This window comes from Durio zibethinus, chromosome 1 (genome assembly GCF_047325235.1).
Source record: "Durio zibethinus cultivar Kanyao isolate XHJ-2024 chromosome 1, ASM4732523v1, whole genome shotgun sequence".
Classification (NCBI taxonomy): domain Eukaryota; kingdom Viridiplantae; phylum Streptophyta; class Magnoliopsida; order Malvales; family Malvaceae; genus Durio; species Durio zibethinus.
In genome coordinates this window covers 447,699-474,222 of record NC_143162.1, presented here as the reverse complement: position 1 = coordinate 474,222, position 26,524 = coordinate 447,699, and the positions used below count along the sequence as shown (strand labels likewise).

The following is a 26,524-nucleotide window of genomic DNA, read 5'->3' as shown; positions in this document are numbered from 1 at the left end:
AGATTCTCAAAACTAACATTATCCTTTCAAAACTATTGAAGTAAAAGCCAAGGAAGTTATAGTAACAAGCTAAAGTTTGTTTCCCTTATAAAGAATATAAAGAAAATTTCTGAACTGAAAAGAATACGAAAAAAAGAAAAAGAAGTGACTTATACATATTTAAATTTTTATTTATTTTAATTAATTGGATTGAACTTATTTATTTACATAAATATGTGTATTTATATATAGGTACTAAACGATTTTTCTTTTTTCTTTTTGGACGAAATTAAACAATTTTTCTTTATATATATATATATATATTTATTTATTTATTTATTTATAGGTAGAAACTTACGAGCTATCTATCACATCAGGCATCATAGTGTTCCCCCACTGTCGATCCAAGGAAAATTGACTACACATGTGCACTGAATGCTTGGATGATAGAGGATTTAAAAAAATCACAAGAATGAAAAAATATACTTAGAATTCTAAATTTGTAAAATATTATTTTAAAATAATTATATAAATTAATTAAATTAAATATAAAGAATAGATAAATTTGAAGTTTAATTTAATTAATTTTATATAATTGTTTTAAACAAATAATATTTAATAAATCTAAAATTTAACTCACACATCAACAACATTTTTTTATCATCAAATTACAATCTATTTTATAATAAAAAAAAAATTAAAAGTTAGACATATAAAAGAATTTATTATTCTTAATTTCATTTCATTTCCTTCATACCAAATTTTCATGCAATAAAATCTGGTAATCCAAAGCTTAAACAACAGAGTCTTGGTCTCACAATACCTACAATATCTGACTTATAAATATTTAACCAAAGGAGTGGGAGGAGAATGAAGTTTGAAAACATCAAACTCCCGTCATGAGCTGCTTTTGGCCTGAAAATCTGCAAAAACATTAGAAAGAGAAAAAACCAAATCTCTATGCAAAAGTTGCTCACATTCGTACATCACTTGAAAGAAACGATCTTTATCTTAAAGAGATTGCATAATCTTCTAAAGAGCGAGAAGAAAATATGGTTGCACCAAAATTTTCCTATAACCATAGTACAATGCAAGTTGAAGAACAACAAAAAAAGCATAAATGTCTGCTTTCAATAGAGTCCCAACCAACCCTTCTTGTGAAGCCAAACAATCAGAATCCATTATTATCTGCAAAGACCATCCGTAGCCAACAAACTTGGAATGGATCTTGGTGCCCCATCTAAGCAATGTGAAGAAGTTGGCGAGAGGAAGTGCCACTACTAAAAGCTCTATTCTTCATGTAATTCTTTAGACTAGCAACGTTAGAGTTACAAGCATAAGCAGGCCAAGAAATCCCTCCTCAAAGTTAGGCCTATTCCGCAGCTTCCATATGTACCAACGAGTGAAACCAAAACAAATATACCATCGAAAAGTTCCATCTACAAAAGCGAATTTACTATGAAGATTAAAAATTAACCACTCCTTAAGTGATAAAAAATTAAAATGATCTAGATGCGAACCATGCAACCATAGGGACCAAATGGCTTGTGAATCATGACAATCTCTAAGAACAATTAAAACGTCTTACCCAGGCGCATCACACCTAGGACATCTAGTAATTGTTCTTCTTACACAAGTTTCTTTAGTCAAAATTCTATTATGAATGACAAACCAGAGAAAATAATGTACCCTTAGGGACAACTCAAACTTTCAAAACCAATTCCAACAGAAATCAGAATGTGAATCCTCCAATAATATTTCATAAGCCAATTTTACCAAAAACTCTATTCAAGAAGTCACTTTCGATATTAGGGTTAGGGTTCATTGAAGAGCTCTCTATTTCGCTACTAGTCCCTAAAACTACTTTCAGATCCATATAGTTGCACTTGCAATATCATACTTTTATAGGAGGATTGAGGAAAATTTTAAAAAAATTGAAAATAGATTCAAAATTGTAATGTTCGATTTAAATTGAATTGATTATTTTTTTTATTTTGTTCTATTTAGATAAGATAATAAATATTTAAATTCGATTTAGATCAATTTTTTATCATAAACATGAAATATTGAAAATATCCGAATTAAAGATAAATTTTAAATTTTTGTAAAATAAAAATAACTATTCTATGTATAAATATATCTAAATATATTATATTAATATGAAAATAATATTTTTTTAAAATTTAATATTTAAAAATTAATAAATCAGACTAAATCGATAAAATTTAATTTCAAAATAAAACTAATTTAAATTCAAATCAAAATTTAAAATTTTAAAATATTATACATTAACCAAAATAATAATAAAAAAATTCATCCAATCCGTTATTATTTTTTAAACTTGGGTTGCAATGACGATATTATATTGTCATGCCTTTTTAAGAGCAAAATATTGTGGATGTAAGATAATTTTCCAAAATTTTATTGTTATTAATTTTATTTTTTTTTGGAAAGGGAAAATTTAGATGTATAGTTTGCTACATATGACCTCATAATTTTGACTTCAGGAAAAGACAGCTTGAACTAATTAATTATCCACCTGTCAATCAAATTGAGATGGATAAAATGAAGGGGATGATATGCCAAATTTCTGAACCTCTAAACAGAGATTTGGCACAAAGGGGGGACGAAGGAAACACAAACAATTTAAGTGGTTGGGATCCAAAAATCAAATGGGGTTCCACCAAAAGATTTCTCAGCTATCGAAATACGAAGAAATCTAGAATAATTGGCTCTAGCTAGCATAGCAAGCAAGAGTCATGTGAGTTCTAAAGCACGATCACGAGTTTGGGGGGCCACAGATTCCCATCAGCCCCATCATTGATCTTGTGGGCCAAATTTTTTACTTGATAAGATTGATAATTACAATACCATAATTTGAACCTTTATACGAAACCTCAAAAGATGGTTCAGTCTTTTTCTTGTCTGTACAGTAATTCTTCAACGATACAGTAAGGTTACTTCTATTTGAAAGGTCTAAGTCTCCAATGAAAGGGCAATCTATATCATTCATCATTAGCCCAACTAGATGAAACAGAGTATTCCTGCCCACTCCTTAATGAAAATCAAGCCCAATTTCGTTGTTGGTAAAATTTTCTTCAACTGCTCCATCCATTTTCCATGGTTACATGTATAAAACTCTAGGTTGAATAGGGTTTATAAAGATAAAATTATAAAGGTAGGTGAAGAAAACATACATTAATGCTGTAAAAGGTCCCAGATTAGTTAGTGAAATCTAAAATATAATTTAGATTATAATAATAATGAAATCATATGACTTCATGCTTGACTGACTTTATGTAACGTTATGTTTGAAAGGAAATTTAGAACCAATTAAAACTCATATTGCTGTTGGAAGAAAAAAATAAAAAAGTAAGTAGGCAAAAAAAATTGTTGGTCATATTGATCATTATTCAAACCATGATCTTATGATGATTAAGTTCATTGAATTTAGATTAGTACTAATCCTCAAGGTAATTTTACAAAATTGCCTTGTGACTAAACTTGTGCCATGACCATGATGAGGAGATCATCATTGCTTTATTGGCTGAGAAAAAAAAATCATTTCTTTATTGACTTGTAAATTTTTTTCCTTTTACATTGTCGAAAAAGAAAAGAAATTTACATGTCAAAGGATAATAAAATGATCCTTTGTTAATAAATCATATAATTAATCATTAGCTTGGGGAAAAATGAAGAGAATTATATTCTATAAGTGCAAATTAAGGAACAAAATGCAAAGGAAAATGGAGACGAGTAATATTACTTTTTTTTTATAAAAAAAAAAATCAATGTTTAATTTTCAGTAATATATATCAAACAATATAGATAATATATAGAAACTCAATACTTAAAAAAAAAATCAATATTAAGACATATTTTTCTAATATTAAAATTTTTCCATTTTATCGAATTTGATTTGGTGGTTTAGCCTAAGCTCTTTTTACTCCTCTATTTAAAAGAGCTTTACCACGTGATTTGCTATTATCTGTTAGGGGAAAGTCACAAACTCTAGTTAGGAAGTTGGTAAAGCATAAACTTGTGTTGCTTTTTCTAGGTTTCTTCAAATTGTTTCTCATGGAAAATTATCATCAGATAATCAATCAATAACCAACAATAATATGCTTCTGTCAACGTGAAATTTCCTCCCATATAGATGGACATCTAAAACTATAGTATCATTTAATTCGTTCGGAGTTTTATTTATAATTTTTTTAATTTTTTAAATATTTTTTAATGTATATATAACAATTTGGTAAAATTTTTTAACTTCACTAAGTAATGAATAATTTTCCTTTTATTTTTGTTTAAATATATTTATCTAAAAAGAGATCGTACCTAAACTCAATCAGTTTTGAGGCTTCTAACATGCTTGGTTGGGTTGAATGGCTATTTCATTTTGTTCAAATTTCAATATGTACAGTAATGCACAGATTGTTTGGCATATGATTATTCTACAAAACAATCGTTACATAAAAGGTCGTAAAAGGATAAATTTGGGTTAATCACCTAATTTAGTCAAGGATTTAAATTAACTAGATCTGATTTAATTTCAAAGTTAAAGGTTCAAATTAATTAGGTTTAGATTCGATCCAAGCTTAATTGTCAAAATTGAGTTTTTACTTTATTTATCTATATTTTAATATCCTTTTTTATTTTATTTTATTACTTATTTTATCTTACTTATTTTTTGTTTATTTTTAATTATATTTATTTAATTTTTTAAATTTATTTGGTTATTTAAAAAAAAAGATAATTGATAAAAAGAATAAATCTCCATAAATTAAAGAGGAGTGGCTAGTGATAATATAGTTTTATCATGATTAAATTTAAAGTTAAACATTTCAAAAATAAATTTTATTTTTTCATCACAATCCTAATTTTTGGAGTTGGAATCAATATAAAATTCTCCTTATTATGTCCTCTAAATAGAACTTTAAATCACATAACAAAAGGTACAATAATCACAGAGCAATTGAAAAAAGAAATAGAGAAAAAAATGAAAACAAGAGTTTGGCAACAATTGGGCATTTTAATTCGGATGAAAATTTTATTTTAGGAGTAGTTTTGAATTTAATTTAAGGAAGATAGTGAGTCAAATATATTTGAAAGACCGAAGTTTGTAAGAAAGAAATTTTTTGCAAAATTTTTAAAAATTTTCAAAAATCGATTGAATTTTTTTGTCAAGTTCACATTTTCGAATGAAATTATGACATAATTATCATATTCTAAAGGCCAATTCTAGAATCCAGCAACCTATGCCTAAGCCAAGTCAAGCTACTTCCCAAGCCTTTTCAATCAGTTTCATGCTTGCAGTTGAGTTCAACTCCAACTACCAAGCCGAGTCGTGGTATGTTGGTATTATTTTTTTATTCATTTTATTTATTTAGTTTTTATGAGTTTTGCTTATTTAATTATTATTTGTGATATATTTCATTTGATTTTTTTTAGGAAAATTGTTAAGGAAGTAAATTTTAAATTATAATAAATATAAAATAAAATTTTAATAAGATTTTGAGAATAAATAATAATTATCCAATGATGAAATTTTAGAAATTATAAATAATTAATTTCGAAAAAAATTTTAAGTGAGAAATTTTTTTCTAAATTTGATCCAAATAGAGGAAAATTTTAAATAAAGTTTCAATAACAATAATTAACATTTATTTTTAAATTTAAATAAAAATAATCTAAATAAATTTAATAAAATTCTTGGAAATGAATTTCAATTATCTAATTATGAGATTTTTAAAAATTTCAAATGGTAAATTTTTAAAAAAATCTGTAGGTAGAATTTTCCTAAATTTAATCAAAATGGTGGAATATTTTAGATAAAATTTCAATAAAATTAATTTTATTCCTTTCTAAATTAAAAATAAAAAATATGATTTTAAAAAATTTTGGTGTGAAAACATATAATGATTATCCAAAGATATAATCTTAAAAAAACTCACAAATGATTAAATTTCCATAAGATTTCTAAGTACAAGATTTTTTTAAATTCAACTCAAATGGTGAAAAGATTAAGATGAAACTCTCAAAATAATTGTTACGTTATTTTTCTTTTTTAAAGATTAAATGATGAATAAATGGAGACTAAATTTTAGGAAAAATATTTCTAAATTTGGCTTAAAAGGAAAAAAATTTAGAAATAAAACTTGTAAAATAAAAAATAAATTTCAAAAATAAAATTCTTAATAATTGCAAATAGATGATTATTTAATAAATTTTTAAGTGAGAAAAACTTTTCAATTTTGGCTCAAATGATGGAAGAATTAGATATATTTTCAATAAAATGAAAATTTAACAAAAAAAATAAATGATTAAGTTTTTCCAACAATGAAGTCTCTTCAAGAAAACAAATAGGATTCTTGAATACTCTCGAGATAAGAAAATATTTTTAATTTGTCAGATTGATGAAGAATCTTAAAAGTTATTTTTAATATTAAATTTAAGATCATTAGAACTATAATCCTTTAGGATAATTTAAAATTAAATGATACCCTTTTTTAGGATGGGTATTGTAGGGTGTTATAATATTCTCTACATGTAATCGAACTATTGAATTTATTTTCATTCAAAAGATTAGAACCTATTCTTTAAGAATCCTTAATCAAGTTTAAGATTTCTTTAAAAGGATAAATTCATTAAGTAACCAATCACACTTTAAAAAAATATTGGTTACGATTCTTTAAGTTGTATCTAGTAATAAGTATAAAAATTTATACATTATGACAATCTGAATTAAAGTGTTTTCAAATTCAAGACATTCTGGATTCGAGTTTAATTTGGGTTTGAATTATTTTAATTTAGATATTTTTCAAGCTTTTTTGGATTCGAATGTTTGGTGGTTTCTGATTTAGTGTCTAAGCTACAAGTAATGTGCTAAAATGGTAGGGTAAGGTTTTGGTGTTGGTATTGGAGAATCTAGTGAAATGAAGGCAGAAAGGCATGAGGATGGCTTAGTGTCGATTGGCTAGGGCCATGTTTTGGATTTTCTAAGGATTTGGAGGTTTGTCAGGAAGAGATTTGGGATAGGCCGGAGGGTTTGGCTAAGGCTCTAAGCTACTTCGATGGTAACAGGAGGCTTTTTGGAGATTGGAAATGAAGAATTTAAGGAAATTTTTTTTCAGAATTTTGAGAAAAGTTTATGAAAAAGGCTTAGCACTAAGTTTTTCACAAAGGGAGAAGACGAATGCTTGCGATGTGTTGAAATGAAAAATGAGAGAGGCTATTTTTAGCCAAATGTCAGAGGCATTTTGGCGATGGATGGAAGATTGATCTTCCATCTAATATACTCCCAAGTTAATTATCTTAGAATTAATTTTGGAGATAATTTTGATGAATTATCTTCTAGATAGTTATCCAATGTGATACTCTAATCTTATATCGAAATGTTTTAAAGATTCATTATGATATCTAAATTGAAATTTAAATCAAAATTTACGAGATTTTTTTTATGAAATAAAAATAATAAGACTTTTGAATCAAAGTAAATAATATTTTATAAATTAAGTGTGAGATTTCATATCTAACATGTGCTTTCTGCTTGAAAAGGCACAGTTAAATAATTATCTAGCACGTATCAAAATAGATTAATTGAATTCGTGTCCGATCAATCAAGCAAGAATTTTTAATCAAGTTAGCTTTTGTAATTAAGAAAATATTTTCTATCCATATAGGTAGAGTCATATTCACCTTTTGTAATTAAGAAAATTAAAAAAAAAAAAAAAAGAAAGCTCAATATACTCGATGAAACTAAGTTATGGATGAGAATTTAATTTCTCACATGTTGAATAATTTCATTTTCTCTAAATAGAGCATCAAACTGATAAGGTCTCTCACACGAGCATAAAAATTTTGTTCCATCATAAATATTTATCCAATCATGTAAACTTGATTTCTTTCTCATATGTCCCATCATGGCTAATTCAATCATCACTTTGAAACCCTATCTTTTAATTCATGCGCATAAATCCACCAGCACCCCATGTGCTTTTAACATGCCAATGGTCATGAAAAGTCATTGTCATAAACAAAGACGAAAGTATAAGAAGATCAGGAATTCAGGATATCCTCTCTCAAGTTTAAGTGAAAGTCCCAAAATCATTTCAAAGCCCCAGCCAATCAAGAAACTTTCTCAAGTTTTGCCCCCACAGCTTGAACTTTCTTCTAGGACTCTTCCTGTTGGATTGACATGATACATAAAAAAAAGAACTCTAGCTAGTGATAAAATTAGGTCTATGGGGTATGTAATGTCACCGTCTTGCCATATATATCACTTGCTTTTGGGGATCTTTCAGATTTCTATGTGATACACCTATATAAATAGACTAGTTTAGGTTATTATACACAACAATGAGTAATGTTTTGTGGGTTATTACGAGGCTAGTTAGGGCTTGGAATTCAACAACAATGGCTGACACTTTCTCTTTCACGTGTGAAAGGGATATATAGTTGTATCCTGTTAAAAGATATGAACTAAATATGGGCTCTAAACACAACCACTAGGTGCTTTGATTCATTTGAAACCTATGATCAACTACTCTTCCATGTATGTTTCCTAATATCCTCATGGCTATCAACATCCCACTTGTTTTAAACATCCATGATTTGAAACCCATTGATTTTAAAATTATCATCTCATACATAGGTGGTCAAGTTTTTGAATGATAATCAAATGAAACTATGTGATAACAATTGAAAGAGTGAATGACCATCAAATGAAAAGCTTGTTACATGTTTAATTTATCAAATCTATTGTTTAAATATAATTGAAGTCAAAATTATAAAATTCTATCAAATCTATTTAAATCTATTTTAGAAGCTTGACTAATTGATGAGAACTGAGAATTTCTTATTTAGTAAAAAGATGAATGAGATTATACCTCTAAGTTGGAGTCTTAAAATTCTATCATAAAATATACTTTTTGACGTGATACGAGCATTCCAGTTGAATTTTCAAATAGAGCCTTAGATTTTCAAAAACTAGGGTATTTAAAGGAACAACAACCGAATAAATTAATATAGTAGTACTAATAGCTGACTTATGAAAAAGTTTTGAGTCTCAAAATTGTAAGTGATGCCACATGAACAACATAAACGAATGGAAGAAAGAGAATTAAGAGGGACAGAGGAATTGGAACATTACATCTTAATTTCTTAAAATGCCATCTTACATACACATTATTTCATATGACTTGCGTACACATTATGTCATATGATTTTAATTATTTAAAAAATGATTTTAATTGATTAAATGGATATGAATGAGAGTTTGAATATCGATCTCGAGTTCCAACCATAAACTAGTATGCTAAAACATATAGGACGGTTGCTCCAACCAAATGAAATTATTCATTGTAGAAGAAATTGACATGCAAAGAAAAGAAATCGGTTCAGTTTGGAGCCCATATTTGGAGTGAGAGTGACCGAAACAATCTGCATTTGGCAATTGGCAATTGGAAATTGACGTCATCTTCCTTTTTTGTATGGGCACGTGAAAGGACTGCCGAAAATGTTTATGTGCCTGTGGCCCATGCACTCTTTTGGGACAGCAAAGTGCAAGGATGATTCAAGTCCAAGTCGAAGCCCTTAGAAAAGCCACAAGTGTCCTTAAACTAAGCTACTTAACACATATGACTTGTAGCCCCCCCCACTTTTTATCAATATGACATGTGGAAATTGTTATTTTGATGATTTTAATTGTTCGAATCCAATTGCATTTTGCAAGGAAGTTTCTATTTTTTGAATCGAAGACACTAATATCCGATTTACGTATCTATATTGTATAATATATTAACATTAATATATTTGTATCATAAATGAAAATTACATATTAAAATTCATATCAATATAAAAATATAAAATATATTTTTTTAATTTTGTAAAACACATATATATTATATTTAAAGTTTTAAATCATATTATTTACGTGTCTCTTATTCATATTGTGTTCGTATTATATTATTATATTATATTTTAAATTAATAAATTTATTAATATCTTTATGAGAATTTTTTATTATATTAAATATGTTAAAACTATTAATCATTTCACCTTTATTTTTACAAACTTTAATTTCTCAATCTTAAGTCAATAATTTTAAAATATTACAAAATTTCCTGAAGCGTATAATTAGTGAAGTTGACAAAGGTAAGTCCACCTAAGTCAGAGAACAGACGTTATAAATACTTTTTAAACATATAATAGCTAACTCGTGAGTTTTGTTCAAGAGAATATGTTGACATGAAATTTAGCAAAGAAAGTTTTACTCTCCTTTGAGCCCTTTTTATCATGCTAGTCTTTTTATTTGAGCTATTCTTTATTGGGCGTTCCAAAGTTGATCTGATAGAGTTAGGGCCTATAAAAATTCCCAATTTTTCAAGAGCTGTGCAAGTGGAGTTGTGCTGGGGATGGGCCAGCGGATTTTACTGCTTCATAGCCTCACCTTCAACCATGAATTCCCCTAAATCCTTGATCAAATCGGAACATATCGTGTTTATATATTTATACAAAAATTATACATCACAATTTATATTGAGACAAAAAATATAAAATATTTTATTTGTTTTTTGTTAAACCTGTATATGATTTTTAATAAAAATTAAAACCGTATCATTTCTTTTTTATCATCTTTATGTTATATCACTATATTTAAATTGCCATAGAGAATTACATATTCCTATGGAGTTCCATGGCAAAGGATCCAAAGACTTGACAAACCCACCGAATCTCTGCACAAGAAAGAACCCTAAATCAAATCAGCAAGCATCAATTTTGGTATTAGAACACAATCACAATCACCTCTGTCCTCGTTCATCAGAAGAAAAAAAAAATTCTGACAATAATCAGGCAGGAACATCTAATCCCTAGCCTGACTAGAAAAAGGTTGCTCAGTGAAGAAGCTTAGAGAATTTCAGTGACCTCATTGAACAAAACAAAAGTGATGCATATCAAATTTTGGTTCACCAATATTTGTGTTCCTGCTTTCCCTTGCAATCTGGTTCAGGAGTTTTGCTGCACAATTCAAATGCCACTATGCTAATAAAGAATGTGACTATGCCACATATCCATCTGCTTAGAAACACTCATTTAGTCACTCGTACGCATCATGCTATAACAAAATATTTCCATTAATCACAGTAAATTGTCATCAATGCTACTTCCCACAAACCATAGAAAACAATATGCTGTCTCCAAATTCTTTAAAAAAAAAAGTATCCCCAACTAATATGCATTCTCAACTTGTAGCTTTTTCCTTTTGGTTGGATTCCCGACTTGTAGTTAACCAGCAGTTTGCATTGATAAACAAACAATGCTCATTTACCTGTAATCTCAGTTCAACTCAAAATACAACATTATACAAAGGGACCCCAACATTCATGTAAGACAACCTTTAAGCAGTCTCATCATGATTGGTGAGTGCCAGACGGCATCAATTTCTTTGGGGGTGGGTTCCCTCCAGAGATCACCACATATGAATAGAAGAACAACATTGCAGCACTGCATCATACAAAAATTTATCCCAAAGAAAAAAGATGTGAATAAGACTGACTCAAACTTCTTTTTGTTAACAAAAACACTGAGAGCTTTAGGATTAGCACCTTATGGCAGCATAAAATGCATTAGGCAATAGCTTCTTTGTCTGCACCCACATACAATTATAAAGTTAGAAACAAAAAATCAACAAGAGAGATATAAGTAAGATGCACTGATGTGATAAATACCAATAAGTAAGTCTGAAAGTTCTTCCAGAAAAGGACTGCTGCTAGTGCTGAAAGGTCAGAACACACATACAATGAGGTAATCCATTCTAAACAAGACTGAACGTCAGGCAAAGATTTAACACCTTGACCAAATTTTAATATTCAGCATACACCTTGTGACTGATGCTCAAAGGCTATTGACATTTTGCAACATTGAAATTATTTTCTAGAGTGTGTTGAATCTTTACTGAAATGCACTTATAAGTTAGGCAATATTGTTGAACCCAAATTCTGTATCCAAAGATCACTAGAACTATGTCTAGTTGTCTCTTTGCCACATGCCAAAGTCTGTAATAAGAAAAGCACTATTGCATGTTTATGTCTAAAACTTACATACAAGGTAACCAAATGTAAATATATATATATATATATATATAAATATAGATGACCATTAACTGCATGGCAAGGACAGAGATACTTCCTAGTATTCACCTCACATGTTATTATAACATTTTCTAGCCAATAAATCTCATGTTTATCAAACATATGATCCCTTTAAGGGGAGTATCTTCCCTATTATTATGTCCCTAAATGCATCCCCACTTTGCTTCCTTCTTCAGTTGATAATAAATCCTTGATTGCAAACCAAGAGACGGAAAAACAGGGTGGCTAAATAGTTTTATAAAAATCTCTTCTATATGCACCTGTCATGCTGAAGAATTCCCCTTATTACCCATTTTATGTTCTAAACCTGTTTTGAGACCACTCTGCAATATTATGCTATAAACCCATTTTATGCTATAAGAAAGCATTTCACCAAATCCAGATGCATTCTTCTGGTATCATGACATACCAAAAATCTTGGGCCAATAATATCACTTATCATTCACTTGATCGAGGGATGTTTATACCCCTGCTGCTTTCTGATCATCGGTGTTTCAAATTTTACAGCAACTGAAAAATGCATTCCCCTCCTCATATAAATAATTATATAGTGGTCTTTAATTACATGGCTAAAATGATAATGTCTAATCACAATTAAGGCTTGATTCTGTACTGATCTGGAAGATGCATAGTCATACGTGAGGGTTATAAACCTATTTCCTCAAATCTAATTATTTTATAAACCTAACAACAACACCGGTAATTGATTACATAGACCTATAATGAAAACTGAAACTCCAACCTGTGTAAGGCAGTCTAATTATCGAATTATACATCAGCTCTGCCAATTCTGAGGAATATCCCCATAATGAAACCAAGTTTCCAGAATCACTATGTACCAAGCTTTAATGTTGGTTTGTATTTCAAATTGTTGCACTAAAATATCACAGTATTATAAACCATCCTTTCTCTCTATAAATATTAAATGGCAAACCATATGAACTTCTCAAAACATGTTCTGCTAGTTGCATATAGATAGACTCTAGTTTATCTAACTTTAAAACTATAAATAGATATGATGGTAGTCAGTAGATGTGTGGCTCTATGGAACTGCTGCATCATTATCTATCAAGCCACCTGTTTGTACTGAAGGGCTTCTCATTTGGGTACTAAAAATTTCTTTTATAAAATGATAAATAAATAGGCACCCAGAGCAAACATTTCCTATAAGCAACAAAACAGGATTCTAAAGCACAAAAAGGTGATTTTCATAAATTGCTCTGAAAGGATGCCTCAATGCATAGAAAAGTCAAAATACCTGCTTGTCCAAGTATGAATGGTAAACTTGATTTTCCTTGCCTCCAGATCTTCAAGCTGTAGATGCTAAGAGCAAGCAGAGCGCCTCCAAAGAGTAAGGTAGTAGGATTTCTCGAAAATACAAAACCAACAACCCCTCCACTTAGAACAAGACCACCTGTAATCAAGTAATACAAGTCATCAAAGGAGAATCTGATTACGTTAATTTGTTAATTCATTGAAGAATAAAAATTAAATGACTAAGCTAATGTGCTATAAAGATCAAGCAAAGAAAAAATACACACAACATATGCAAATCACTCTAAAGAGACAATTAATCTATAATAAGAGGATTACCAAGTCCTAAATCAATTGATACTGAAACAAGCACAAATAACACAAAAACCACGAAATTATATGAAAGAAGACTTAAAAGAAGAAAAGGATAATTGTAAGAAAGTGATTTCAAATAAATTACGATCAACCTAGCGATTTTTTAAGCAACGGAAACCACGTTCAGTAAATATTTCAACATGTGTCACGCAAAGAGGCATCAACTAAACCTTGTACCGCACACTCACCGTAAGGAATGCCAAAACAAAAATCATGGACTTTTGCTGCCCTTTTTGGTTGTATGATATCATGTTCCTCAACCAGCTCACTTGTATTATTAAGAACACGCCCTTCTGCATTTGGATATGACTCAGTCGCCTCTTCTACAAATGGTTCTGATTCCCCGGCCACATAACTTGGTGTAGTTTTAAGTTCAGAACTAGTAGCTTTAGTACCTTGCCCATCAACACTCATAACAACAACTGACTGAATACTGAAGCAGTTAGTATCTTTTCCAGTTTCCACGATGACCCATTTCTTTAATCTTCACAAAGAACTCTTACAGGTATTGAGGATACAATATTAAAGTGTCAAATCCTAATAGTTTCTTGCATTTTTTGTGATTTTATATTTGATTTGCATTTATGTTTAACCTTTGAGCAAAATGAATAATTGGAAATCGAAACACATAAAGCAATGATCAACATGCATATATTTCAATCAGATTCATTTAATCTGAATTATAATTACCTTGGTGCGAGTAATCGGACGACAAATTGGTCGATGATAGAGCTGTGATTTCCGGTTGATTGAAGAGAAACAAGAAAGCTGAGAAATTGTTGTTGTCGCTGCTTCTGTTGCCATTTTTTATTTTGAAAATCAAAGCAAAGAAAATAATTAAAATTAAATAGAAAAATTAGCGCTTTTTTAGCCCTTTTTGGAAAACAAAATTTTCAGGTTTTGATTCGAAGAGAAGAAGGTGTTTGCGATGTCATCAGTCTCAAGGTTTGAGTCAGTTACGAATTTTCAACTGTTTTTTATTTAATTTGTTGGAGAAATAATAAATTTGTTTCCGTATGCTAGATCTAACGGTGGATATGTAATGGAGATTTTTATTTGGCTATCAGGACTTAAATTTTGATCAATATTTGAATGTAGGAAATAAACTTTTATTTCGTTCAATTTAGGATGATGTTAATCAAATTAAGGAAAATGACTTAAGCTTAAGGATTAAATTTATCATTTATTGTTGTCATGGCTTTATTTAATGATAAATTGAAAATTTTAGAACCCTGAAGTTTTAAGTTTAAATTTTATTGTGTGTAAATTTAATCGTTTAATTATTTTTTAATTTTTTAATTGATTATTTGATGATTATGTAATAATTAAGTATAAGCATGAAATATTTAATTATGATTGTAATTTAAAAAAATATTTATTTTTAACATATTTTATGGCTTTATTTTTTAATTTAGTTAAGAAACAATAAAAAATTCAAGTATTTTATAATATAATGTTTTACTTATTTTATAACATAAGGGGTACAAATGAAATACATTGAAAACAAGGGGCCGCCATGCAAAAATACTTCCGTGTCTGAATCTGAAGAGAGAGTCAGCCGCTGAGTAGACATAATTGTAGAGATGGGATGGCGCGATAATGCTTCACACAAAAAACCCTCGAAATTCAAATAATTTCACACCAAAAGCAAAACCCTAGCAAAGCCCAAACCCCAGAACATTTAGAAGAAAAGAAAAAAGGAAGACGAAAGAATGGTAACCTCTTTCCATTCTCTTACTCTCAAAGCTGTGTCAACATCATCTTGCTTCTTCCCTTTACTCCTTTCTTCCCCTCAGGTTTCTTCTTTCTCTCTTTCTCTTTTAATATTTATATTTTGATTATTTTGAGTGGGATTTTTGTGTTCTTTTCCCTTTTGAAATGACCCACATGGAGATTTGTAGGTATTGAATGAAAGGGACTTCAAAAAATTGTGGGTTTCAAAAAAAAGTGTCATGCTTTGCTTCATAGACTCATATTTTGGTGCAGTGATGCTCATGATTGTGTCTTTTTTTTTTTATCAATAATTTCTTCTTCAAATCCTGCTTTTCTCTATCCTAGCTTTGTTTCCCCATCTTCTTTGCCAAGGACTCGATGAATATTTCTGTACCTTAACGTATTTTTGCTGTCCTTTGACATTGTTGCTTTTTCCCAGCTTGCAAGAAGAGATGCAATCACTTCTATTGGGGCTTTCTCGCGCCATCGTTCTTCTGTAGGTAGCATCTCTTTCACTCTATTGTCTCTTATGTTTATATCTATTTATCAGTTTAACATCGAAACTTTCTTGTGCCCAACTGCCCATAAATGTATGTTAGATGTTCTATATCTTCATAGTTATGTGAATAATGCTTAACCATGTGCTTGAAATTTATGTCCATGATTGGGTTGCTGGGGTTTTAGCTTAGTTATTCTGTTTATGCTACTTGGATTATAAGTAAAGTTCAATCGTTTAAGAAATTAGCAAAGCGCATTACAAATTTAAGAAATAATGAGATTGAGTTGCTGTTCTTGAGAATAAATCATACACTAACTATGTCATTCAAAATTATTCATTTAATCTCTGTTATTTCTTTGATAAGAAAATAAAATAATATTAAATGCTTAATTCAAGCATTGGGCTATAATTTGGCCATAGCATTTATTTGTTGTTATATATAACATAGAGTCCTGTGCAAAGTTTTACATCTAGTGAATTCAAACAATAAGCAATTCATTCTCATTGCCCAATTTTATGTTTTTAACCTTTCAGCTGATGTTTCGGAGTGTGAATGCGATGAATTTCATGATGATAACAATGAAATAAAGAAAGACAGTGCTCTACGTGAGGCTCTCTTGCGGCTTGCTGGTGATTTTGGCAGAGAGTCTATGCTGTCCTTGCATCGTTTTTTCAGCTCACGACGTGCTCCTGTGGTATCTACAGGCTCGTTAAAGCTTGATCTAGCACTTGGGATTGGAGGATTACCAAAGGTGAAAGGTTGATAATGCTTAGTTTTCCCGTTTGTGCATTTCTTTTCTAATGAAACATGTGCTTTTTTTGTACTTGCCACTTTGTGGTCAAGCATATATGCTGAATGGTCAGTGTAAGTATGACAGCAGTCAGATATCTGATGCATTATGTTGTCAACAAATGCTTGGCATATAGGGTAATTTAACCTGATGCTTCTGGCTGTCTCGTAGATTGGGAGTTTAAAGGGTTATTTACTGATAACTGATGTCATATCAGTGTTGATTTATGTCTTTCGTGCACATAGACATTATTATGCTAGTTCTTTACTGATAACTGATAAGCGCAGTTCCATTGTTTTATTTTGAACAAATGTGTATTTCTTCATGATGTAACATTCTGCATGATCAATGTACTTCAAAATTTTGCATGCTTTTCTGTTTTTGCTCCCTTAACTGATTTTGGAAGGAAGATTTGAATTGTTTAATGGATTCAAAGTCCTGATTTTTATACTCTTCATATATTTCAGATAATGGCATATTTATATTGGTTTTCTCTTAAGGAAATCTCGGGGACCATTTATTTCCTTTGATGTTAACGCCCTTTGTGATCTAATTATGTATAAATCTGCATTGTTCTTTGCAGATAATCTTTAGATATTAGTTTTAATGTTGAGGCTATTTTGGCTGCTGCCAAACCAACAATTGATGCCTTGGAAATTAATATATCAATTGTAAAACAGTGTTTGCATTTAGGAATTATTATTATTTATTTCTTAGGAGTTAATCATGATATTTTCATTTGGTCCTCATCTCCTTGGTGGGGGAAAAAATTGTTTGGCTCTAATATAACTATGTTTTAAAAGGTGTTGATGAGTCACACCTTGATGCAAGGCAGAACCAAAAAGCCTTGAGGCATAAAAATTTGACATTGGTACTAAAAGCCACTGTTTGGTTTTCTAGTGAACAGCCATGCTGCTGCTCATTTCAAGGATTTACCATTGTCCTTATTGGTTTTTTTGGTTTAAAGTTCATTACTGCTGATTAGTTTCCATTTCAAAGTTATTTGTATTAAATTTGGATTTTAGCTAAAAGGTACAATATTTATATTTATAGTTATATTTATTTGTTTTTCTGTTATCAAATCTTTATATGTTTCACAAGATATCCTTCATAATTTTATGTTTTCCTTATAAAGGTTTTCATAATTATTATTTCCACTTAGTGATATTTAAGTAGCTTTTTTATAATTTTAATTTATAATGAATAGTGAAAAGGCTTATTCCTCACCTTGCTAAGGTAACCCTCCCTTACAAAATTCTCTGAGTTCTGCTGGTGTTCCAAGCATAGGTCATTGATTTACCACATATTGAGATTTCTTTTTTAACAAAATAATTTAAACATTGGCCACACACACACACGTATAATATGTACACACAAAAAACACTTTTAGAATATTTCTATTTTATGCATGCATGTTATACATAGAAATTTTCAAGAGTTAGAAATAATAGGTACTTGATTCAAAGGCTGCTATTTTTTTTTCTATTTCATGCTTAAGTTAGCTGCTATAAAGTAAAATAATTTCATCATGATATCATTGTGATCTCTGTTGTGTATTATGCAGGGAAGAATGGTTGAAATTTATGGGCGAGAAGCATCTGGCAAGACAACATTGGCACTTCATATAATCAAAGAAGCTCAAAAGCTTGGAGGTGCCATTAATTTGTCTTCTCATACTTTGTGCGTGGAAGCATTTGAATTTTGTAGTATTAGTTGTGTTTCTTTTGCCTAACAAGGGAACCAAGAAACTGCTTTGTAACTCACTGGCCCTGGCATCTGTGGCAACATATAAAAGAACTTAACAAGAGAAGGGTTAAAAATAAAGGAGTGGATTTTACATATTTCTTTTTTTTTTTTGTTTGAATAGAAAGAAAATTGGAGAAGTTGGGAGATAAGGATAAAGACAAAATTAAATCTTCTGTAACATTTAATGATTTGCTATTATCTTCTCAACTTGTAAAGTTACATCTGGTATATTAGTATGATGTTTCATAGATCACGGATTTTCTTTTCAGGCTTAAGGCAATGCTGATAAATATGTCATTTGGAAATATAATTACTGCAATAATTTGTCTCATGGCTGGCCTGAAATCTAGATTTCAATTTCTTTTCTAACTCAAAAGTCTCCTAGAAATGACACATCTTTTAGTGGATCCTCATTCATTTACAGCATCCGCCTGGCTTTTAGTTAATGATGCTGGCCATTGCCTGTATGTTGGGGCTTAAGACTTCTACATTATCTTGTATTTTGAATCCTGTAGGACCATTCTTTATCTAATATCCTAGTTATATTCCCAGCATGAATACTTAGCAGCTACAGTTATGTGTTTTCAGCCTTTTTTCTATCAAAAGGAGGGTACTCATGTGTTTTAAAGTTCATATTGGTTTCTTTAGTTCTACTTTCAGTTTTGTCTCATTCAATGAATCTCTTGGGCAGGGTATTGTGCATATCTTGATGTGGAGAATGCTATGGACCCTTCACTTGCAGAATCAATAGGTGTAAACACAAAAAATCTTCTTATTTCTCCTCCTGATTCTGCTGAGAATTTGCTTTATGTGGTTGACACACTGACCAAAAGTGGATCTGTAGATGTAATTGTGGTTGATAGTGTAAGTGCTTGACTCATGCCTGCTCTCTTTTGCTCAAGCATCTTGTTCCACTTTTGTGTGTGTGTGAATAACCAGTTACCCACACAATTGTTGATTTTATTGTAACTGTTTTCTGTTTATTTTACCTTTTCATTTGTTGGATACTAGACATATGACTTAATGGTCATTGTGTTTCCCTTACAAAAAAGTTTGCACTTTTGATATTCAGGGGATTCATTTTTATTTTGCCTTCAGGTCTGTAGTCTGTATTTGCTGGAGGTGTTAAATGTCAAGAGCATGTTCTGCCTTTTTCCAAAGTGTTACTGAATGAGGTTATATAAGCCAAAGGGTAAAAGTCATGAGGACTTGCTTTTTCGTGATATTCATTATGTGATAGGGGACCTCATCCATTTAGCATATATGCAAAAGACTACCTCCTAAGAGTAAAACTTGTTTAACCACTATCATCATTGCATTGCTGAAAAATAGTGGATTTGATGATATGTGATGTCCTGAACCTTAAGGACTTCCTTCAATACCATGCAAACAAGGTGTTAATCCCATCCTGCTTCAACAAATATGTAAGGATTTGGAAGTATGCATTAGTATTTTATGAAATTGAATCCTGTTTTAAGTTGCATTGGTCATAGAATCTTCTGTGCTTTTATAAATGTGCCTCTTTTATTAAAGAGTGTTGAAATTTGAGATTTTAGGTCTGTTATTTACATCTTTAGTATTACTCTTCATGTGTGTCAGTTTTTAATGCTAATTTTAAATGCCAGTTTCGACTAATATGCTGAGAAATATCAGAACTAATGCACCAGGTCTGATTGGAACTGCCAGTCATTATGAACTTATTTGGTACTATGATCGGCAAGCATATGGTAGATTCAATTCTTAGTCTGTACCCTTCATAATTATTGTAAATTGTGCTTACAAAGTTTTGAAAAGCATATTGCAATGTACAGTTCTTTATATGGTCTTTATCTCAGAGCCTGAGCTATCAGGGAGACCAGAGATCAACAAGGAATTGGCTGTTTATGAATTTTTTATGCATCCCAAATTATAATGTCCTTGACCCTGTGAAGCTTCTAATTTGCTTTCTCTTGAGGGCTTGGCTTGTAAAATGGGGTGGCCTTAATGTTTCTGCTAATGTACTAGTGCCATCATTCATTTGTGAATCCTCTTACATATTAATTTTCATGTACATGCATAGTTGCATAAATGGGTCTGTCTGGGTGCGTGGTTTCAGCCATTGTGGAATATATATTATGTAGGTTGGCCTCTGCAGTTTGCTGCTTTCAAGCTTTTGAAATCATAAATCTCTCATTTTTCTTCCCAATTTGGACGCTAAATTCTTGTTGCTTGGTATTCACAGGTTGCTGCCCTTGTTCCTCAGTGTGAACTTGATAGTTCAATTGGTGACAGTAAGCATGATGTACAAGCCCGAATAATGACTCAAGCACTTCGAAAAATTTATTCTTCCTTATGTCAATCTCGAACTCTTATTATATTTCTTAATCAGGTTGATACCCTGTCAACATTTCTTTCTCTCTCTCTCTCAAAGACATGCATAAAAACAAAATTGCATACACATATACTCCCCAGGTTTAAGTAGTAAGCTGTTTCTTATAGTTTGGCATATGGTTCTTGTCATTTACTTTCAGGTCAGATATAATTCAAAATCTGGTCATGCTTTTGGGCGTATGGATGAGGTCACTTGTGGCGGAAATGCCCTGAAATTTTATTCGGCAATACGGTTGAGGATGATAAGAACTGGATTGCTGAAGAGTGAGGATAAGGTGTAAATCTTCTAGTGCAATTTATGATATTATATTGATGATAAGAAATATCATTAAAAAAATCAAAATTTGTTCTTCACAAGATAGTGAATTGCTCCCTTTTTCTGGTTTTCTTATGAGTTTAAAATATCATCTTGATTTATTAAAAAAATGAATATGTATACTCAATATTGTCTGCTTGGCTAGTTTCTCGTTGAGTTAGAGGGAAGTCACATACTGCTAAGAATAAATAACTTTAAATCCATGGAATAGTCCTATTCTTCATTAGTAACTTTTAGTACATTTGTCTTATTTGTGTCTGATTTGCAATTTCTGTTCTATTTAAATTAAGAATGAATACACATATAGTCCCCAGGTTTAAGTAGTAAGTTATTTGTGCATACACGTGCACTTTCTGATTTGCACTTAAGACATGCCAGTTTTAAAAGATTGCTTTTGTTTGAAATCTCAAATGCATGACTTGCCAATCTATATTGATGGTCTGCTGATATTTGGGGGGGGGGGGGGTGCGGGCGAAGGGCAGGGGTCGTGAAAAGGATGCAGCTCAAATAAAGAAAAATTAACTGATTACAATGCATTTTGCTTGAAAGTTATTTGAAAATTCTTAAAGATACCATTTTTGTCAAAATTGTGACCATCAGTTTCAGCTTTATATATTGGCTAATTTTGTCATTGTGGTTGGGTTGCAAAACTGCAATATGGACCACAACTTTTATGCCAAAGGGATTCAAGATTTATTGGAGTATAAGTGGTGCTTTTTTCAGTGGTTTCCCAAACAACATATATCTATATATATTTTGTCAAATGTAGTTTTTCATTCTTTTTTATAACCTAACCATAATGCCAAACTAAGTCTTAATAGGTCCTGTTGATGGTACTCTATTAATTTAATGTTCTGCATGAATTTTTTCTTTAGCCATCTTTGGGATTTTGAGTTCATTGCAGATATTTTTGGCATATTTTATCACTAAGTTCTTATTATATTTGCATGTTCCATTCATCAGTTTCATTTCAACTATCTACTCTTGTCTACAGATAACTGGTCTTGGGGTTTGTGTGCAAGTGGTGAAAAACAAGTTGGCACCAGCAATGCAGAAAGCTGAACTGGGAATACAGTTTGGTAGGGGATTTTGCTGTGAATCTGAGGTCCTGGAATTGGCATATGAGTACGGAATCATTAGCAGAGAAGGAAGCAACTACTTCATTGAAGGGGAAGTTTTTGGTGATAAACGTGAAGCTGAACGATACTTGGCAGAAAAAGATGGTGTTCTTGAAAATATAGTCATGGTTTTAAGGACAAAATTATTTGAAAGGCAAATCTTATTGTGATAGACCCTAGCTGATGGGAGCAGAGGTCTTGGTTGAATTCATTGGAAGGTTCAAAGTGGTCGACTGACACACATTATTGGGGAAATCAGATGCTCGTCAATTACACTCTAGTTTCATGGTGAGACAATCTTCAGAGATGAAATCAATTTTGAAACAGATTAAGAGAAGATATATAAATTCTTTGGTGAAGCTTAAACGAATGCGATTCAAAGAGATGGTATCATTTACCTGTTGTAAAGATATCCTGGCAGATGAGTTTTAGACTTGTATCTGCCCTGCTTGACTGTAAAATAACAGGTGAAAAATGAAATCTAGCATGTTTGTTAGGGGCAGAAAAAGATTTCATTTAAACTGTATTCCTTTTTTTTTTTTTTTTTTGAAGTTTTTAATTTACTTTTAAACTTTTTTATTACATATTTGATTGAAGGAGACATTATTCGTTTAAGCTTTTTTAAATTCGTAATCTTCAAGTATTAATTTTAATGATGTCAAATGACTAAATGGATAATTAGCTTGAATTCCAATTTATTTAAAAAATTATCATTTGTTATTTTTCATGTTGACAGTATGTATTGTTATTTTTTTTATCAATAAAAGTGGGATAAGCATCAGTTATAATTGCAAATTCAGGAGGATCCTTCCATATAAAATCAGGAAATTGGTTTTTGAATGTTGATCCTGTGAGGAACTTTCGTGCTTTACATGTTTTAACCACTGAATCAAAATGCTAAAGTCTTCAATTGGCTAGACTGTAAATTCTCTTGTACCAAAAAATATCTAATCAATTAGTAACAAGAGGAGATAAACACGTAACAGAGTCATAGCGTAATTTGCGGTTGTACGTACCCAAGTCAAGCAGCCAGCCTAATCTTAGTTCAAAGTATGAATGCTAATAAACGATAAAATCAGTTATTGATTGACTGTGACTTCCCTTTGGCTATCAATTGTAATCGTAGATTACTAACCAAATTTCCTCGCAACGTAAAACGATCGACGTCACAAACAATTCCCTTTCAATCTGGAACTCTATCTTAATTAAACGCACATGGACCCGATTCTGTTTTTTTCTTTTTCTTTTGTTGTTATATTTTTGAAAAGTATATGGAAAAGCCTGGAGGAGTCAATATTCATCGGATTTAATCAAAATCCTTAGAGGTATAAGATGTTTTGGTGCCCAAAGTTAATGGCCACTCATAGCTCCTGTAGAATACTAATAACCAAGAGAGGTTGCATGATCGTGTACTTAGCCAACGGGAGCATATTTTTTGTATAATTTATGGTCATTTAAGGAAAATATTTTAAGCATTTTCATTTCATACAAAGGATTATTTTGGGAGAAGATAACCTATTAGACTAAATTTTTTTAAAAAATTTAAATAAATAAAATATTTAACCAACAGTTCATTGAATAATTTTTTTCATTTATTAAATTTCATAAATAATTATAAATAATATTTTAAATTTTTACTAATATAATAAATTTTATTCATATTTAATTCACTTACATCATTAATTTTGTCGTATTTTTTAAAATTTTATCAATTTTATAAAAGAAAAAGAGTAATTACGCTAATTACCCATTACTTGTATATAACTATGTTTTTAAAATGCCACCTAATTACCCTAAAAGGAGTTGCCGATTTCCTCCTTTTTATCTTGCAGTGTAATGACGGATTATGCAATTCGTTAATCAACCATAATCTATATCCACAAAATTTCCTTTCTCAACTTTATCAAAACAGCCTTGAGACAATGGAAAAAAATTTTTTTAACACAACAATAAAAAGGTGATCTAGTAACAAGAATTGATTTAGGATAAGACATCGATTAATTTATATCTTTCATATTCTAGGTGCTTGTTTCCCCGATTATCATATCTAACATTACAGAAGTCAAGATTATGTCGTGTTAAAATTGGTCGATGATAAATGCTTTTGTCTTTTGCTTAAAGAGTTAGGATGGAATTTTTCTTAAATAAAAAATTTGGTGTAATTTTGTGTGGACTGGCTAAGAACAGCAATCGATCTTGTAAAAACCATTTTGGTTTGATTTTAATGTGAACCCAGTGGCTGGAATTAAATTGGAAGACAAGTTGTTTAACGTACAAAAGGAACTGTCACGAGGGGACACAATTGAATGTTCCCGACTCAAGACTTTTCAAAGGTTATTAGGAGCTAGAAGGACCGGTTAATGTTAGACTTGACGAACTTGAATGATGCCAAGCTGGCGTTTGTGGAAGATATTTTTTTGCATGACATAGTTTTCCATGGTGCAATTCACTTCGGGAAATTCAAGTTGTGGGAAATGGGAAAAGGGTGCATTTTCTTGCCTTTATAATGCAGCAGAGTTAAAGCCTCTCTCCAATTACTTGCTCTTTTTGTTTTGAATCCTCTCTCTGTATATCTCTCCCATGGCTAAATCCCATTTAGCTGCAAACTTTGGTTTTATGGCTTCAGCAATGCTGCTCTTTGGCCTGCTTATGGCCTCCCTACATACCTCGAGTACTCTCTCTCTCTCTCTCTCTCTCTCCCTTGCACATACACATTATTAGCATTTAAAATAGGAAAATGTTGAATCCGAACCTTAGTTAGGATGATTGATGTAGAGATTAAATTTCAGCACATGCAATTTTTTTTGTATGGTTTATTTTATAAAAAAAATGTTGCATTTAGAATAATTTGATTGCTTAATTTAACAGTATAAATCATTCTTAATTACTGAAGTTTTTATTTTGATGCAGGTGCCCAAATAGGTGTTTGTTATGGAATGCTTGGCACCAACTTACCACCAAGGCCAGAAGTTATAGCTCTCTTCAACCAGAGAAACATCAGAAGAATGCGACTCTATGATCCAGACCAACCTGCTCTCCAAGCTCTCAGAGGCTCCAATATTGAGGTAATGCTAGGCGTTCATAATAGAGAACTTGAGGGTCTCGCTGCCAGTCCAGCCACTGCAAACGACTGGGTCCAGAACAATATTAGAAACTACGGTGACGTTAAGTTCCGCTACATTGCTGTTGGAAATGAAGTTCAACCTTCAGAATCTGCTGCAAGCTTTCTAGTCCCTGCCATGCAGAACATTCGCAATGCAATTATTGCAGCAGGACTTGGTGACCAAATCAAGGTTTCCACAGCCATCGACACAAGGACCCTTGGAGAATCTTCCCCTCCATCAAGAGGGTCTTTTAGGCCTGAATCCCGGGGTCTTCTCGATCCTATAATTCGCTTCCTGGTTGACAACCAAGCCCCATTACTTGTTAACTTGTACCCGTATTTTAGCTACGATGACAACGGGGAAATCGATCTGCCATTTGCTCTCTTCACCGCTCCAAATCCTGTGGTCTCAGATCCTCCCTTGCAGTACAGTAACCTTTTTGATGCCATCTTGGATGCTGTTTACGCTGCCCTGGAGAAGGCCGGTGGGGGTTCTTTGGAGATCGTTGTATCGGAGAGTGGATGGCCCACAGCTGGAAATAGGAAAAGGGCAGCAACAACCATTGAGAATGCAAGAACTTATAACCAAAACTTGATCCAGCATGTGAAAGGAGGGACTCCAAAGAAGCCTGGAAGGCCTATAGAAACTTATATTTTTGCCATGTTTGATGAGAATAACAAACAGGGTGAGGAAATTGAAAAACACTGGGGACTCTTTCTCCCAGATAAGCAGCCTAAATACCCAATCGATTTTAACTAATTCAAGAGCTGCCGAAAATCAATAAGAGCATGTTCGTACTAGAAAATATTTAATGTAATAAAACTCACATAACTTACATGTGATGCAAAATTGCATACGTTGAAAAGACTCTTATTTACGATGCGATAAATTATGATTTTTTTAGAACAGATATATTGAAATAAAAAATTAAAGAAATAAAGAGATATTTGAAGGAAATTTGTGTATACTTAGTTTAAATGATTCACTATTTTTTTTTTCTAACATGAATTATACTTAATATTAGTCGCCTATTTTTACTTTTAATTATTTTGTGGTTAGAAAATTTGGTCGGTAATAAATAATAAGTCCGCTGAACCCAAAAAAAAA

The 26,524-nt window shown here is 31.1% G+C and overlaps 3 protein-coding genes across 5 annotated transcripts; 2 read left to right on the top strand and 1 right to left on the bottom strand.

Moving 5' to 3' along the window:
• Positions 1 to 11,093: 11,093 nt before the first annotated feature.
• Positions 11,094 to 14,737, bottom strand: LOC111311482 (protein FATTY ACID EXPORT 1, chloroplastic-like). Its single transcript, XM_022910889.2, has 6 exons — positions 14,451 to 14,737; positions 13,949 to 14,186; positions 13,390 to 13,545; positions 11,709 to 11,755; positions 11,586 to 11,626; positions 11,094 to 11,484 (listed from the first exon to the last, which is right to left on the bottom strand). The coding sequence occupies exons 1-6, from the start codon at positions 14,562 to 14,564 to the stop codon at positions 11,391 to 11,393; spliced, it is 690 nt and encodes a 229-aa protein (XP_022766624.2). The 5' UTR covers positions 14,565 to 14,737; the 3' UTR covers positions 11,094 to 11,390.
• Positions 14,738 to 15,331: 594 nt separating this feature from the next.
• On the top strand, positions 15,332 to 22,935 carry RECA3 (RECA homolog 3). Of its 3 annotated transcripts, none has more exons than XM_022910887.2 (8): positions 15,332 to 15,556; positions 15,913 to 15,973; positions 16,507 to 16,724; positions 18,328 to 18,415; positions 19,201 to 19,373; positions 20,731 to 20,877; positions 21,020 to 21,154; positions 22,190 to 22,935. In XM_022910887.2, exons 1-8 carry the CDS (start codon positions 15,473 to 15,475, stop codon positions 22,481 to 22,483), a joined length of 1,200 nt encoding a protein of 399 aa, XP_022766622.2. In that variant the 5' UTR covers positions 15,332 to 15,472; the 3' UTR covers positions 22,484 to 22,935. The 3 variants fall into 3 exon arrangements, with proteins under 3 accessions (XP_022766622.2, XP_089608459.1, XP_089608477.1); XM_089752351.1 differs by having other exon boundaries at positions 15,369 to 15,556; positions 15,913 to 15,969; XM_089752333.1 differs by lacking the exon at positions 21,020 to 21,154 and having other exon boundaries at positions 15,334 to 15,556; positions 22,190 to 22,621.
• A 1,743-nt stretch (positions 22,936 to 24,678) lies between these two features.
• LOC111311481 (glucan endo-1,3-beta-glucosidase, basic isoform-like) lies at positions 24,679 to 26,273 on the top strand. The gene is made up of 2 exons (XM_022910888.2): positions 24,679 to 24,984; positions 25,224 to 26,273. The coding sequence occupies exons 1-2, from the start codon at positions 24,894 to 24,896 to the stop codon at positions 26,174 to 26,176; spliced, it is 1,044 nt and encodes a 347-aa protein (XP_022766623.2). The 5' UTR covers positions 24,679 to 24,893; the 3' UTR covers positions 26,177 to 26,273.
• Positions 26,274 to 26,524: the final 251 nt, after the last annotated feature.

What these genes read in the sequence shown, in the direction of transcription:
- LOC111311481 (XM_022910888.2), top strand. Translation starts at nt 24,894, where the DNA reads ATGGCTAAATCCCATTTAGCTGCAAACTTTGGTTTTATGGCTTCAGCA. An exon ending in GGCCTCCCTACATACCTCGA is followed by an intron (nt 24,985 to 25,223) that starts GTACTCTCTCTC and finishes ATTTTGATGCAG; the next exon opens with GTGCCCAAATAGGTGTTTGT.
- RECA3 (XM_022910887.2), top strand. Translation starts at nt 15,473, where the DNA reads ATGGTAACCTCTTTCCATTCTCTTACTCTCAAAGCTGTGTCAACATCA. An exon ending in TTATTATATTTCTTAATCAG is followed by an intron (nt 20,878 to 21,019) that starts GTTGATACCCTG and finishes ATTTACTTTCAG; the next exon opens with GTCAGATATAATTCAAAATC. An exon ending in TGCTGAAGAGTGAGGATAAG is followed by an intron (nt 21,155 to 22,189) that starts GTGTAAATCTTC and finishes TCTTGTCTACAG; the next exon opens with ATAACTGGTCTTGGGGTTTG.
- LOC111311482 (XM_022910889.2), bottom strand. Translation starts at nt 14,564, where the DNA reads ATGGCAACAGAAGCAGCGACAACAACAATTTCTCAGCTTTCTTGTTTC. An exon ending in TTGTTTTGGCATTCCTTACG is followed by an intron (nt 13,546 to 13,948) that starts GTGAGTGTGCGG and finishes ACTTGATTACAG; the next exon opens with GTGGTCTTGTTCTAAGTGGA. An exon ending in GCATTTTATGCTGCCATAAG is followed by an intron (nt 11,485 to 11,585) that starts GTGCTAATCCTA and finishes TGTATGATGCAG; the next exon opens with TGCTGCAATGTTGTTCTTCT.